Source organism: Jaculus jaculus, chromosome 5 (genome assembly GCF_020740685.1).
Source record: "Jaculus jaculus isolate mJacJac1 chromosome 5, mJacJac1.mat.Y.cur, whole genome shotgun sequence".
Taxonomy (NCBI): Eukaryota; Metazoa; Chordata; class Mammalia; order Rodentia; family Dipodidae; genus Jaculus; species Jaculus jaculus.
Genome location: NC_059106.1, coordinates 83,757,039 through 83,772,308, shown reverse-complemented (window position 1 = coordinate 83,772,308; position 15,270 = coordinate 83,757,039). Strand labels below are relative to the sequence as shown.

Below are 15,270 nucleotides of genomic sequence, written 5' to 3'. Positions count from 1 at the left end.
ACATTTAATGCAATCCCTATCAAAATTCCAAAGGCAGGGCTGGAGAGATGTCTTAGTAGTTAATTGCTTGCCTCTGAAGCCTAAGGACCCAGGTTCAAGGCTCAATTCTCCAGGACCCATGTTAGCCAGATGCACAAGGGGGCGCATGCGTCTGGAGTTCGTTTGCAGTGGCTGGAAGCTCTGGCGTGCCCATTCTCTCCCTCTCTCTCTCTCTCTCTCTCTCTCTCTCTCTCACTCGCTCTCGCTCTATCTGCCTCTTTCTCTGTCACTCTCCAATAAATGAATAAAAAATGAACAAAAAAATTTTTTTAATTCCAAAGGCATTCTTCATGGAAATAGAAAAAACAATCCAAAAATTCATTTGGAATCCCAAAAAACCTCGAATATCTAAAATAATACTGAGCAACAAAAATAAGGCTGGTAGTATCACCATACCTTTTTTTTTTTTTTTTTTTTTTTGAGAGCAACAGACACAGAGAGAAAGATAGAGGGAGAGAGAGAATGGGCGCGCCAGGGCTTCCAGCCTCTGCAAACAAACTCCAGACACGTGCGCCACCTTGTGCATCTGGCTAACGTGGGACCTGGGGAACGGAGCCTCGAACCGGGGTCCTTAGGCTTCACAGGCAAGCGCTTAGCCGCTAAGCCATCTCTCCAGCCCACCATACCTGATTTTAACCTATACTACAGAGCCATAGTAACAAAAACAGCGTGGTACTGGCACAAAAACAGACATGTAGATCAGTGGAACAGAATAGAGGACCCAGATGCAAGTCCAGGTAGCTATAGCCACCTGATATTCAATAAAAATGCCAAAAAAAATCTTTAATCACAGCACTTGGGAGGCAGAGGTAGGAGGATCGCTGAGAGTTCGAGGCCACCCTGAGATTACATAGTGGATTCCAGGTCAGCCTGAGCCAGAGTGAGACACTACCTTGTAAAACCAAAAAAAAAAAAAAAGCCAAAAATATTCATCCTGAACTTCAATAGTTATTGTATTAGTCAATGCTCTCTCTGGCAAGTAGCACTTTTATGATCAAGTCTGATGAACTGTAAACTGTAAATGTACATATAACGATTTTTTCCTGAAAGTTGTACTTCATGAAGAACTTTCTGAAGTGTCAGAATGGTGGTTTCCATCTTGATGTTCATTACCTTCTCCTTCCCTCTCTTCCCCTCTTTCTTTATTAAGTTCTTGCGTGTGGCTTAGTCTGGCCTAGAAACTTGACATCTTCCTGCCTCTGCCTCCCAAGTGCTGGGATTACAAGTGTGCATTGTCAGGCCCACCTAGTTTCTGCTTTCTGAACCCAACCCTATCATTGGAAACTTTTTTTAGTATCCTTGTAAATTTTATATATTTATACTGTATTTGAATGAATGATGAAACTGTATTTGCTGTTGGATTCGTGTACACTGAAATGAAATGTTAGAAAGAAAATGGCTTTATTAAATCTTCTGAGCTTCAAAGAAAAAAGATGCTATTTTCGTTAGTTTCCTCTATCTTTATAAATAAATGTCTCAGCCTTGGCTTGTTTAAAAGAGAGACTGATTGAGAGGGGGAAGGGGTGTGATGGAGAGTGTTATTTCAAAGGGGAAAGTAGGGAAAGGGAGGGAATTACCATGAGTAATTGTCTATAATTATGAAAGTTGTCAATAAAAAATTAAAAGAAGCTGGGCATGGTGGTGCTCACTCTTTAATCCCAGCACTCAGAAGGCAGAGATAGGAGGATCGCCATGAGTAAAAGGCCACCCTGAGACTACATGGAGAATTCCAGGTCAGCCTGGGCTAGAGGAAGACCTTGCCTGGGGGGGGGGGGGGATGCTAACCAAAAAAAAAAAAAAAATCCAAGGGCCAGCATGTGTGTAACAAACTATATAATAGTACTATCAAAGGATGACTTCTTTTGTAAAATAGTTTTATTTATTTGCAAGCACAGAGAGGAAAATATATATAGAGAGAGAGAATGGGAGCCCCAGGCCTCCAGTCACTGAAAATGAATTCCACATACCATTTTGTGCATCTAGCTTTACTTGAGTATTGGGGAATCGAACCCAGGTCATTAGGCTTTTGCAACCATCTCTCCAGCACCAAAGGAAGATAATTATTTAAATAAGTGGTAAGACACAAGAGGTCTACAAGTCTTGAAAGATGTAATGATGAAGTCGCTGGGGCTGGAGCAGAGCTGTGCAAAAGCAAAGCTGTCACTAGAGTTGTCAAGACTACAGAACATTTTTCTGTAACTCCAACAAGATCAAAGCTCTTCCAGCCCTCCTCAACATTCTTTCACTGAACCTCTTAACGCTACTAGAGGCAGTTTCTCCACCCTGAAAAAAAATGACCTTTATTCCGTACTCATAAATATGCCTACGATGGTCTAATAAATTACATAAACACATCCTGTCCATTCAGAAACTTCTAGAGTTCTTTTTACTTGGCTGTTGTCTTTTCCATTGAAGTGTTTTCAGTGGTAAACTAGAAGGCAGAGCCTAGAGCTATAAACTCTCTGCCCAGAGCATTGTGCTGGATATTGCACACATGCATATCTTAAAAGTAATTCGGCATGAAGCAGATGACTAATAAGGAGAATGTTAACTATTCTAAACACTATAGTGCCAAAATACTATGATGACCAAATCAGAATGCCTAGGAATGTCATGTTTTTTATAACTGTGAGGGCAATCTCTGGGTACAGTCAACGCCATCAAATGACATTCGCCCCTTTGGCTATTCGCCCCTCTAAATAACTCCTCAATCCCCTTTGGTAAGCCTCATCTTAGCAGCTACCTCGCCCACACGGCATTCTAGCGCCCCTCTCGCCATCCAGAACCCCTGACTACAAACGTGACCTTAAGAAACATTTTATTCATTCCGTGATTCCCCATTTCCAATTCAACCCTAGGCCACCACGTTCATTTCTCCGCTCTCTTCTTTTTTTCAGCCACTTCAAACCCTCCCACTCCTCCTCCCAAATTACTCAGTCCCCACCCCTCAGACCTCCCGCCCGGGTTCTCCCGCCCGAGGCCCCCTCCCCCACACCCCCTCCCTCAGGTGAAGGCAGCCCGTCCCCCATCCCCGGCCGACCCCGGCCCGCCCTACCTGCTCCCTGCCCTCGGGCGCCGCGGGTCCGCTCCTCTCCTCCAGTCGCTGCCTCCCGGGCGGCGCTCGCCGGCGCACCGGCAGGGGCTGGGGCTGGGGCAGCTCGGCCGCCCGCTGCGCCCCATCCTCCCGGCGGCCCAGCAGCGGCTGCGGTCGATCGCGGCCGCGGCTCCTCTTCATATCCACGGCTGGGACCCGCGGGCGTCAGCACGGCGCCTGTCCCGGCCTCGCACGGCCCCGGGCCGCTGCGTCGCCGCAGCAAACACAGTCCGCCGCCGCCACCATGTCCCGGCGGGCGCCCGAAGCCACCGACCCCGGCCCCGCGGTGCCCCTGCCGCTTCCTGTGGACTCAAGCGCCGTGACTGCCTCGGCGCTCCTCACAGAGGAGCATCGCCGCCGCAGCTGCGGTGTCCCCTACCCGGCACACGCCCGGCCAGCCACCCGCCACGGGATCAGCCGCCAGCCCGCCAGCCTCCAGTCCGCCCCGCCCCTCGCGCGCGCGCACACGCGGGAGCCCGTCCGCCGCCGCCGAACGCGAGCGGCCTGCCGCGCACGCGCCGGCGAACGGTTGCCAAAGACCCGCCCGGCCCCGCAGGGCCTCGCGGTCGGAGGCGGAAGGAAAGGGGTGGGGCTACGGCCGACGTTCATTGAGTCTTCCATTCATCCGCTCCACGGAGGGACTGCGGAGCGCTACTCTGAAGTGAGTTCGACTGAAGAAGAGCGGGTGTCAGGGCCATGAAAGAAAGAGTCCACTTACCAGGCCGAACGCTAGCACTCGCCCTGTCACTGGAACCCTCCCCGCTTCTCCCATCGTGCTGCTCTTTCTCAGGTTACAGATAAGGGCGCTGAGGTGAACTCACCCAGCAAATGGGGGAGGGGACTCCTGTGGTGGCCCTCTTATCCCTGTCAGGTTTATACTGCTCCTTTACCGTTAGGACTGCGTGTAAAGTTCTGTAAGAAGTGATGGATTCCTAAGCGTGGCTTCCGGCAGATGTGAAGGCTTCCCGCTGAAAGTGAAGTCATCATGTAGCACCGTCCAGCCTGCTGCGGCCCGGGCAGCCTGACCTGACGCCTCCAGTGACTCATCTGCTTAACACCGTGACGACAGCTCAGCCCGCCCGCCCTGGCCTCCTGGCTTCAGCTGGTCCGCCACAACTCTGTTTTTCCTTTTTTTTTTTTTTTTTTTTTCCTAGTAGTATTTCGCTGTAGCCCACGCTGACCTAGATTTCACTATGTAGCCTCAGGGTGGCCTAGACCTCACAACGATCCTCTTACCCCAGCCTCCCAAGTGCTGGGGTTAAAGGCATAAGACACCACGCCCAGCTTGTTTTTCCTCTTTGACCTAACCAGAGTTCTTTCCCAAAAACCTTTCCTGTTAAGGTTACCATTTGTCCTGAGTATTTTCCTGAACCCTATTTGAGTAGTAATATTGACTAGCGCCATGGGGTGCACACTGGATTTCACACACCGCATTCAATTCACAAACATAAGTAAGCTGGGACTGGATAGATGCCTCGGCAGTTAATATGCTTTCCTGCAAAGCCTAATGACCTGGGTTTGTTTCCCCACTATCCATATATAGAGAGACACGGCCCTGTTTTTCTTCTTCTTTTTCCCCAAGATAGGCTTTCACTGTAGTACCGGCCGACCTGGAATTCACTATGTAATCTCAGGGTGGCCTAACTTTTTTTTTTCAATATTTTAATTTATTTATAAAAGGGGTGGGGACAGCCTTTTTAATCCCAGCACTTAGGAGACAGAGGTAGGTGGATCACCATGAATTCAAGGCCACCCAAAGACTACATAGTGAATTCCAGGTCAGCCCGAGCCACAGTGATGCCCTACCTCGAACAAAGAAATTGCATTGTTTCCATTTTACAGTTGAGGAAAGAGGCTGCAGCTTTAAGTGTAGAGGGAGTACTCCAAATGAGGTCTGTCAGAACCCACACATTTCACCAGTGTGATGGACAGTCTATGCTCCTTCATTTCCTGTCCTAACTCCTCACCACCCATCTAATTGCCTTAAGAAGAAACTGGAAAGCTGTCCTGGACTCTCTGTCCTCTCCCTCCCTCATAGTCAATAATGACCAAGTTCTATTGCTTCTATAAAATCACTATGTCTCCAATCTGCCTCCTCTTTCCATCCTACTGGCACCAGGTCAAATTTTACCTTCACCTACTTCAGTGGCAAAGCCTTCTAGTTCCCTTGCATCCAGTCCCATGCTCTTCAAGCTCTTCTTCCCAAAAAGAACATACCAGAATCTTCATATAACATTATTACCTTGCTTTAAACAGTGAAATCAATCCAAGATTGAGTGTACACTTCCTATGTCAAGCAAGACCATCATTCTAAATCTGATCTCTGCCTACCTGTTTCTCCTATTATCCCGTACTTTGACAACTAATTTTCTCTTTAGGCAAACCCAGCAGACTGGCTTTTTTTTTTTTTTAATGCAGGAGAGTGAGGGGTGCGGGATTAGCTCCCCAGGGTCACCACCTACTGTAATCAGACTTCAGACTCATGTGCCATCTTGTGCACATGTGCAACGTTGCATCACCTTGTGCATCTGCCTTATGTGGGTTCTGAAGAGTCTAATATGGGTCCTTAGTCTTCACAGGCAAGTGCCATAACCACTAAGCCATCTCTCCAGCCCAACAACTACTTTTATCTCAGTTTATAGGATAGAGTTGGCCACATTCTTTTTTTTTTTTTTTTGGTTTTTCTTTTTTTTTTAATTAATTTATTTATTTTGAGAGCGACAAACACAGAGAGAAAGACAGAGGGAGAGAGAGAGAATGGGCGCGCCAGGGCTTCCACCCACTGCAAACGAACTCCAGGCGCGTGCGCCCCCTTGTGCATCTGGCTAACGTGGGACCTGGGGAACCGAGCCTCAAACCCGGGTCCTTAGGCTTCACAGGCAAGCGCTTAACTGCTAAGCCATCTCTCCAGCCCTTTTTTTGGTTTTTCGAAGTAGGGTCTCACTCTAGCCCAGGCTGACCTGAAATTCACTATGGAGTCTCAGGGTGACCTCAAACTCACAGCAATCCTCCTACCTCTGCCTCCCAGTACTGGGATTAAAGGTGTGCGCCACCATGCCCAGCTGGCCACATTTTTGTTTACAAGCAACAGAAACACACTCTAAATCTGGAATGACTTGCAATTATGAAAATGTTATAATCTTTTGCTGTGGAGATCAGGGAAGAGGCTGGAGTTATAGCTCAGTGGTAGAGTATTTACCTGGCTTACATAAGACATAGTATGGAAAGAGAGGAAAAAAAAAGATACAGCGGGGAGAGAGGGAGCTGGAGAAATGGCTCAATGATTAAAGTGCTTTCTTGTAAAGCCTGATGGCTCTGGTACAATTTTCCAGTACCCATGTGTTGCAGTCAGATTCACATTGCTGGCAGAAAACACTCGACAAAGAGCAGCTTATGGCAAAAAAAAAAAAAAAAAAAGTTTATTTTTGCTTACAAATTTGGGAGAAGCTCCATGATGACAGGGGGAAATGATGGCATGAGCAGAGGGTGGACATCACCTCCTCACCAACATCAGATGGACAACAGCAACAGGAGAGTGTGCCAAACAATGGCAAGGGGAAACTGACTATAATACCCATAAGCCCACCCCCAACAATACACTGCCTCCAGGAGACATTAATTCCCAAATCTCCATCAGCTGGGAACCTAGCATTCAGAACACCTAAATTTATGGGGACACCTGAATCAAACCACCACATTTTGTCCCTAACCCCCATAAACTCCTAACCATCCATGATGTAAAATGCAATGCATTCAATCCAACTATAAAAGTCCCCATAGCTTTTTTTTGGGGGGGGGGGAAGACACAGAGAAAGAGAAAGAGACAGAGATAGAGAGAATAGGCACACCAGGGTCTTTCAGCTGCTGGGAAATAGTTATGGATGCGTGCTCCTACTTGTGCACAAGTGAGACATTGCACACTTGGATCACTTTTGCATCCAGTGATCCATGGGACTTGGAGATTTGAACAAGCATTCTTAGACTTAATTAATTAATTTATTTTAAAATTTATTTATTTATTTAAGAGAGAGAGAGAGACAGAGGAAGAGCATAAGAGAGAATGGGTGCACCAGGGCCTCCAGCCACTGAAAATGAACTCCAGATGCCACCTTGTGCATCTGCCTTACATGGGGCCTGGGGAATAGAACACGGTCCTTAGGCTTCATGGGCAAGTGCCTCAACCACTAAGCCATCTCTCCAGCCCAATTTATTTTTTGAAATATTCCATTTCTTTATTTATTTGAGAGAGAGGAAGAGGCAAGGAGAAAGAGAGAATGGGCACACTAGGGCCTCCAGCCACTGCAAACGAACTCCAGTCACATGCGCCCCTGTGCATCTGGCTTACGTGGGTCCTGGGAAATTGAACTGGTATCCTTAGGCTTTGCAGGCAGATACTTTGACTGCTAAGCCGTTTCCCCAACCCGGCTTAATTTATTTGTATTAGTTCTGGAGATATGGTTTAGTAGTTATGGCCCTTGACTGTGAAACCTAAGGACCTAAGTTCAATTCCCCAAAACCTATGTAAACCAGATGTACATGGTGGCACATGCAACTGGACTTTGTTTGCAGTGGCTGGAGGCCCTGGTGTGCCCATTCTCTCCCTCCCCCCTCTCTAAAATAAATAAAGCCTGGCTGGATAGTTGGCTTAGCGGTTAAAGCACTTGTCTGCAAAGCCAAAGGATCTGGGTTTGATTCCCCAAAACCCACATAAGCCAGATGCACAAGGGGCACGTTTATTTGCAGCTGTTGCAAGCTGTGGCACTTGTGCTCTCGCTCTCTCTCTCTCTCTGTGTCCCTCTTTCTCGCGAATAAATAAATAAAAATAAACTATAAATAAAGTCTGTTAGCACTGGGCGTGGTGGTGCACGCGTTTAATCCCAGCACTAGGGAAGCAGAGGTAGGAGGATCACTGTGAGTTTGAGGCCACTCTCAGACTACATAGTGAATTCCAAGTCAGCCTGGGCTAGAGTAAGACCCTACCTCAAAAAAAAAAAAAAAGAGGGCTGGAGAGATGGCTTAGCAGTTAAGCAGTTAAGGCACTTGCCTTAGAAACCTTAAGGACCCATGTTTGATCTCTCTCCATTCCCATGTAAACCAGATGCATAAAGGTGAGGCAAGCACAAGGTCACACATGCCAACTAGGTGGCGCATGGATCTGGAGTTTGCAGTGGCTGAAGCCCTGGTGCACCTCTATCTCTTAGAAAAAAAAAAAAAAAAGAATATTTCAGGAGGATTACTGTGAGTTTGAGGCCAGCCTGAGACCACATAATGAATTCCAGGTCAGCCTGGACTAGAGTGAGACCCTACCTTGCAGAAAAAAAAAGAAGGTGAAAGAATATATTTGGCCTCGAACTCACAGAGCCCTCCCAATTGCTGGTATTGAAGGTACGCACCACCATGCCTGGCCTCCATTTTATTCTTTCTTTTATTAATTAATTTTGGTTTCGTTTTTCCAGATACAGTTTCATTCTAGCCTAGGCTGACCTGGAATTCACTAAGTACTTTCAGGGTGGCCTTGAACTCATGGCAATTCACTGTCTCTGGCTCCCAAGTGCTGGGATTAAAACTGTGTGCCACCACACCCAGCTGGCCTCCATTTATTTGTATATTTATTGATTTATTTATTTTGTATTTATTTATTTGACAGAGAAAGAGGGAGAGAGACAGACAAACAGACAGACAGAGAGAATGAATGACCATATCAGGGCCTCCAGCCAGTGCACACAAACTCCAAATGCTTGCACCTCCTTGTGCATCTGGCACACATGGGTCCTGGAGAATCAAACCTGGGTCCTTTGACTTTGCAGTCAAATGCCTTAACAGCTAAGCCAACCCTCAAGCCCTATTTATTTATATTGGATTTTTGAGGTAGGGTCTTTGTCTAGCCCAAGCTGGCCTGGCATTGATAATGAAGTCTTAGACTAACATCAAACTTACTGGTGATCCTCCTGCTTCTGCCTCCCTAGTGCTCAGATTAAAGGCATGTGTCAGCATATCTGGCTCCATTTATTAGTTTTTACTATTTATTTATTTATGAGAGAGAGAAAGAGGCATATAGAAAGAGTGAGATAATGGGTGTGCCAGTGTCTCTAGCTACTCCAAAGGAACTCCAGACACATGTACCACCTTGAGAAATCTGGCTTATGTGGGTCCTGGGGAATTAAACCTGGGTCCTTCAGCTTTGGAGGCAAGTGCCTTAACTGCTAAGCCATCTCTTCAGCCCCCCATTTATTTTTTTGTTGTTAGCTTCCGTCTCTATCGTTATATAATAGGCAGGGCCACACCTTTCCCATCCACACAAATTTTACTTTTCAAATTATTTTTATTAACAACTTCCATGATTATAAAAAATATCAAATGGTGGGCTGGAGAGATGGCTTAGCAGTTAAGCACTTGCCTATGAAGCCTAAGGACCCCAGTTCAAGGATTGATTCTGCAGGACCCACGTTAGCCAGATGCACAAGGGGTCGCACACGTCTGGAGGAAGCCCTGGTGCACTCATTCTCTCTCTCTCTCTCTCTCTCTCTCTCTCTCTCTCTCTCTCTGCCTCTTTCTCTCTCTATGTCACTCTCAAATAAATAAAAATGAACAAAAACATTTTAAAAATATATATATCCCATGGTAATACCCTCCCTCCCCCCACTCTACCCTTTGAAACTCCATTCTCCATCATATCCCCTCTCCCTCTCAATCAGTCTCTCTTTTATTTTGATGTCATGATCCTTTCCTCCCATTCTGATAGTCTTGTGTAGATAGTGTCAGGCACTATGAGGTCATGGATATCCAGGCCATTTTGTTTCTTTTGTTTTGTTTTTCAAATATTTTTATTAACAACTTCCATGATTATAAAAAAATATCCAATGGTTGTGCCCTACAACCCCCACTTTCCCTTTTCAAACTCCATTCTTCATCGTATCCCCTCCCCTTCTCAATCACTCTCTTTTATTTTGATATCATGATTTTTTCCTCCTATTATGATGGCCATTTGTATGTAGTGTCAGGCACTGTGAGGTTATGGATATCCAGGCTATTTTGTGTTGTAAGGAGTCCTACCCTTCCTTTGGCTCTTACATTCTATCCATCAATGCTTCCACAATAGACCCTGAGCCTTGGAAGGTATGATAGAGATATTTCAGTACTCAGTACTCCTGTCACTTCCTTCCAGCACCATGATGCCTTCTGAGTCATCCCAACGTCACTGCCATCTGAAAAGAGAAGATTCTCTACCAAAAGTGAGAGTAGCATTAATATAAGGGTATGAACATTAAGAGAAGTGTTTACTGGGCAGTTTGATGAGCATAGTATATACATTTAGACAGACAGCAGCAGACATTAAACCCCTATGGCTCATGACTACCCCTGTTTTAATTTTTCAGTATCAAGGATATATTCGCTCCCATGGAGCAGGCCTCTACTCCAATTAGAGGGCAGTTGGTTTCCACCATGACAGACATGCCACTATTGCACCCATTGGCTCATTTGGCCTGGCTAGCCAAATATAAGGCTTGCATTGTCCACTGTTGAGGATCTTCACTGGTGATTTCTCTCTCTTCCATTGAACTGCATGGAGAATGGATTCTTCCAGCTTTCTGTCAGCTGGTCTACATGGAGGTGGTTATCAGCTCAGTACCAGCAAGATTTCTCAGTGGCCTTGCAGCTCAAGTATGTGGAGTCTTCAGCAATAGGGTCTTACTATCGATTCCTGGTGAGAAACCAAGGGGCTCAGCAATGGCCTATAATGTTTTGGGGGCATCAGGGACCTCCCTGGCCAACAACTCACTGGAAGGTATCTCATCCCTGGCACTGAAAATTTTCTAGCAACAATCTATGGCTCCTTAGTGTTCCATTGTACAAAAAAGTAGGTTTCCATATGATCTGTTTATTATTTGATTAGCCCTCTCTCCACCTTTCCTTTACATATATACAATAGCATCCTATTAAGTACCCCCTCCTTTCCTTTCTCTTCCCTTTATATCTCTTTTCTAGCTTACTGGCATTTACTACTGCCTACTCACACAGAAGTACCAATCATCTGTACCTAGGATCCATATACGAGAGAGAACATGTGACACTTGACTATCTGGGCCTAGGTTATCTCACAATATAATCCTTTCCAGATCCATTCATTTTCCTGCAAATCTCATAACTTCATTTTTGTTTACTGCTGAGTAGAACTCCATTGTATAAATGTACCATATCTTCATTATCCACTCATCAATTGAGGGACATCTAGGCTGGTACCATTTCCCAGCTATTGTGACCTAAGCAGCAATAAACATGGTTGATCAAGTATCTCTAAGGTAGTAAAATGAGTCCTTAGGATATATGCCTAGGAGTGCTATAGCTGGGTGATATGGTAGATCTATTTTTAGCTGTCTTAGGAACCTCCACATTGATTTCCACAATGGCTGGATCAGATTGCATTTCCACCAACAGTGTAGAAGGGTTCCTCTTTTTCCACATCCTCGCCAGCATTTATGGACATTTGTTTTCATCATGGTAGCCAATCTGACAGGAGTGAGAAGGAATCTCAACGTGTTTAAATCTGCATTTCCCTGCTGACTAGGGATGTAGAACATATTTTTAGATGTTTACATGCCATCCGCATTTCTTCTTTTGAGAACTCTCTAGTTCCGTAGCCCATTTTTTAATTGGCTTCTTTGATTTCTTATTATTTACTATTTTGAGTTCTTTGTATATCCTAGATATTAACCTCTATCAGCTGTATAGCTGGAAAAGATTTTTTTTACCATTTTTTACCATTCATACAGTTGCTTTATTCACAGTGTCCTTTGCTGTACAAAATCTTTGTAATTTCATGAGGTCCCAGCAGTTAATCTGTGGTTTTATTGCATGAGCAACTGGGGTTATATTCAGAAAGTCTTTGCTAAGACCAATATGTTGAAGGCTTTCCTCTATTTTTTTCTCGAGCAGTTTCAGAGTTTCAGGTCAGATGCTAAGGTTCTTAATCCATTTGGACTTAATTCTTGTACATGGAGAGGGAGAAGAATATTTTCATCCTCCTATACATACATATCCAGTTTCACCAGCACCATTTGCTGAAGAGGCTGTCTTTTCTCCAATGAGTATTTTTGGCATTTTTATCAAATATCAGGTGTTTATAGCTCCCTGGACTTATATCTGTGTCCTCTGTTCTGTTCCATTGATCTACATGTCTGCTTTTGTACCAGTACCATGCTGTTTTAGTTACTATGGCTCTGTAGTATAGGTTAAAATCAGGTATGGTGATACCACCAGCCTCTTTTTTGTTGCTCAGTATTATTTTAGATATTCGAGGTTTTTTGTGGTTCCAAATGAATTTTTGGATTGTGTTTTCTATTTCTGTGAAGAATGCCTTTGGAATTTTGATAGGGATTGCATTAAATGTGTAGATTGCTTTAGGTAAGATTGCCATTTTCACAATATTGATTCTTCCAATCCAGGAACAAGGGATGTCTTTCCATTTCCTAGTGTCTTCTGCAATTTCTCGCTTGAATGTTTTAAAGTTTTCATTGTAGAGATCCTTCACTTCCTTGGTTTAGTTAATTGAAGGTACTTTTTCTTTTGATGCAATTGTAATTGGGAGTGATTCTCTGATTTCATCCTCTGTGTGTTAGTTGTTAGCATATAGGAAGGCTATTGATTCCTATGTGTTTATTTTATATCCTGCTATATGGCTATAAGTGTTTATCAGTTGTAAAAATTTGCTGGTAGAGTCTTTAGGGTCCTTTATGTATAGAATCATGTCACCTGCAAATGATGATAACTTAATCTCTTCTTTTCCAATTTGTATCCTTTTATGTATGTCACTTGCCTCATTACTATGACTAAGACTTCCAAAACTATATCAAATAAAAGTGGGGACAGTGGACACCCTTGTCTTGTTCCTGATTTTAGTGGAAAAGCTTCCAGTTTTTCCCCATTTAGTAATATGTTGGCTGTAGGCTTGTCATAAATATCTTTATGATATTGAGATATGTTCCTTCTATTCCCAGTCTCTGTAGGACTTTTATCATGAAGGGATGTTAGATTTTTGTCAAATGCTTTCTCTGCATCTAATGAGATGATCATGTGATTTTTGTCCTTCAGTCCATTTATATAATGTATTACATTTATTGATTTGCATATGTTGAACCATCCCTGCATCTCTGCCTACTTGTCAGAGTTAATGATCTTTCTGATGTATTCTGTTTGCCAATATTCTGTTGAGAATTTTCATGAGGGAGATTGTTCTGTAATTTTCCTTTTTTTCTCTATCTTTGCCTGGTTTTGCATCAGGATGATGCTGTCTTCATAGAAGGAGTTTGTTAGAATTTCTTCTTTTTCTATTTTGTGGAAAAGCTTGAGAAGCAATGGTGTTAATTCTTATCTGAAGGTCTGGTAAAATTCACTAGTGAATCCATCTGGGCCTGGACTTTTTTTAGTTGGGAGATTTTTGATAACTGCTTGTATCTCTACACTTGTTATAGGTCTATTTAAGTGATTAATCTCATCTTGATTTAATTTAGGGAGATCATATAAATCAAGGAAATCATCCATTTCTTTCAGATTTTCATACTTAGTGGAGTATGTGTTTTTATAGTATGTCCCTATGATTTTTGAATTTCTCTGGTATCTGTTGTAATGTTGCCTTCCTCATCTCTAATTTTATTAACTTGTGTCTCTTCTCCCTTTTTTTGGTGAGATTTGCTAAGGGTTTATCAATCTTGTTTATCATTTCAAAAAACCAACTCTTAAACTAGGTGTGGTGGCACATGCCTTTAATCCCAGCACTCAGGAGACAGAGGTAGGAGGATCACCATGAGTTTGAGGCCACCCTGAGACTACATAGTAAATTCCAGGTCAGCAGGTCAGCCTGAGCCAGAGTGAGACCCTTCCTAGAAAAAAATAAAAAAATAAACCAACTCTTTGATTCATTTATTCTTTGGATTATGTTTTTTGGTTTCTATTTCATTAATTTCTGCCCCAGTCTTTATTATTTCTTCCCATCTACTGATTTTTGGTTTGCCTTGGTCTTCTTTTTCCACAGCTTTAAAGTGAAGCATTAGCTCATTTACTTGAGACCTTTCTAATTTTTTTTTTTTTTTTTGTCTTTCAAGGTAGGGTTTCACTCTAGCCCAAGCTGACCTACAATTCACTCTGTAGTCTCAGGGTGGCCTCAAACTCACAGTGATCCTCCTACCTCTGCCTCCCAAGAGCTGTGATTAAAGGCGTGCGCCACCATGCCAAGCTTCTAATTTCTTAATATAGGCATTAAAGCTATAAATTTCCCCCTCAGGACTGCCTTCATTGTGTCCCAAAGGTTTTGGTATGTTGTGTTCTCATTATCATTTGACTCTATGAATTTTTTTATTTCCTTCTTGAGTTCTTCATTAACCCATTCATCATTTAGTAGTGTATTGTTTAGTTTCCATGATTTTCTGTATGCTCTATAGCTTTTCTTGCTATTGATTTGTAGTTTGATTCCATTGTGGTCAGATAGAATGCAAGGAATTAATTCAGTTTTCCTGTATTTGTTAAGATTTGTTTTGTGTCCTAATATATGGTCTCTTTTAGAGAAAGTTCCATGTGCTACTGAAAAGAATGTATATTCTGTAGCGTTTGGATGAAGTATCCTGAATATATCTGTTAGGACCATTTCTTCTATCACCTCATTTAATCCAGATGCCTCTCTGTTTAATTTTTGCCAGGATGACCTGTTAATTGATGAGAGTGGGGTGCTGAAGTCACACACTACCACTGTGTTTGGTGTTATCTGTGACTTTAGTTCTAATAGCATTTGTTTGATGAAGTTGGGAGCCCCCATGTTAGGTGCATATATGTTTAGGATTGTAATGTCCTCCTGTTTGAGTGTGCCTTTAATCAATATGATGTGACCTTCCTTATCTTTCCTATCTAATGTTCGACTGAAGTCTACCTTGTCAGATATTAGGATAGCAACCCCTGCTTGTTTTCTAGGCCCATTTGCTTGAAACACTATTTTTCAACCTTTCACCCTAAGATAGTGCCCATCCTTTGTAGAAAAGTGAGTTTCTTGCCGGCAACAAATTGAAGGACCTTGCTTTTTAACCCAGTCTGGAGACCTATGTCTTTTGGTTGGGCATTAACTGTGTTCTTTATTGCTAGTAATTCTGACT

General features: G+C 43.5%; 1 protein-coding gene across 2 annotated transcripts in view; it reads right to left on the bottom strand.

Annotated features, from left to right (window-relative positions):
• Positions 1-3,274, bottom strand: part of Mast2 (microtubule associated serine/threonine kinase 2) — a 216,644-nt gene extending 213,370 nt beyond the window's left edge. For both annotated transcript variants that reach the window (XM_045150689.1, XM_045150690.1), the window contains exon 1: positions 3,095-3,274. In XM_045150689.1, coding sequence (XP_045006624.1) covers positions 3,095-3,274 — 180 coding nt within the window. The remainder of the gene's footprint in view (positions 1-3,094) is intronic.
• Between the last annotated feature and the right edge of the window lie 11,996 nt (positions 3,275-15,270).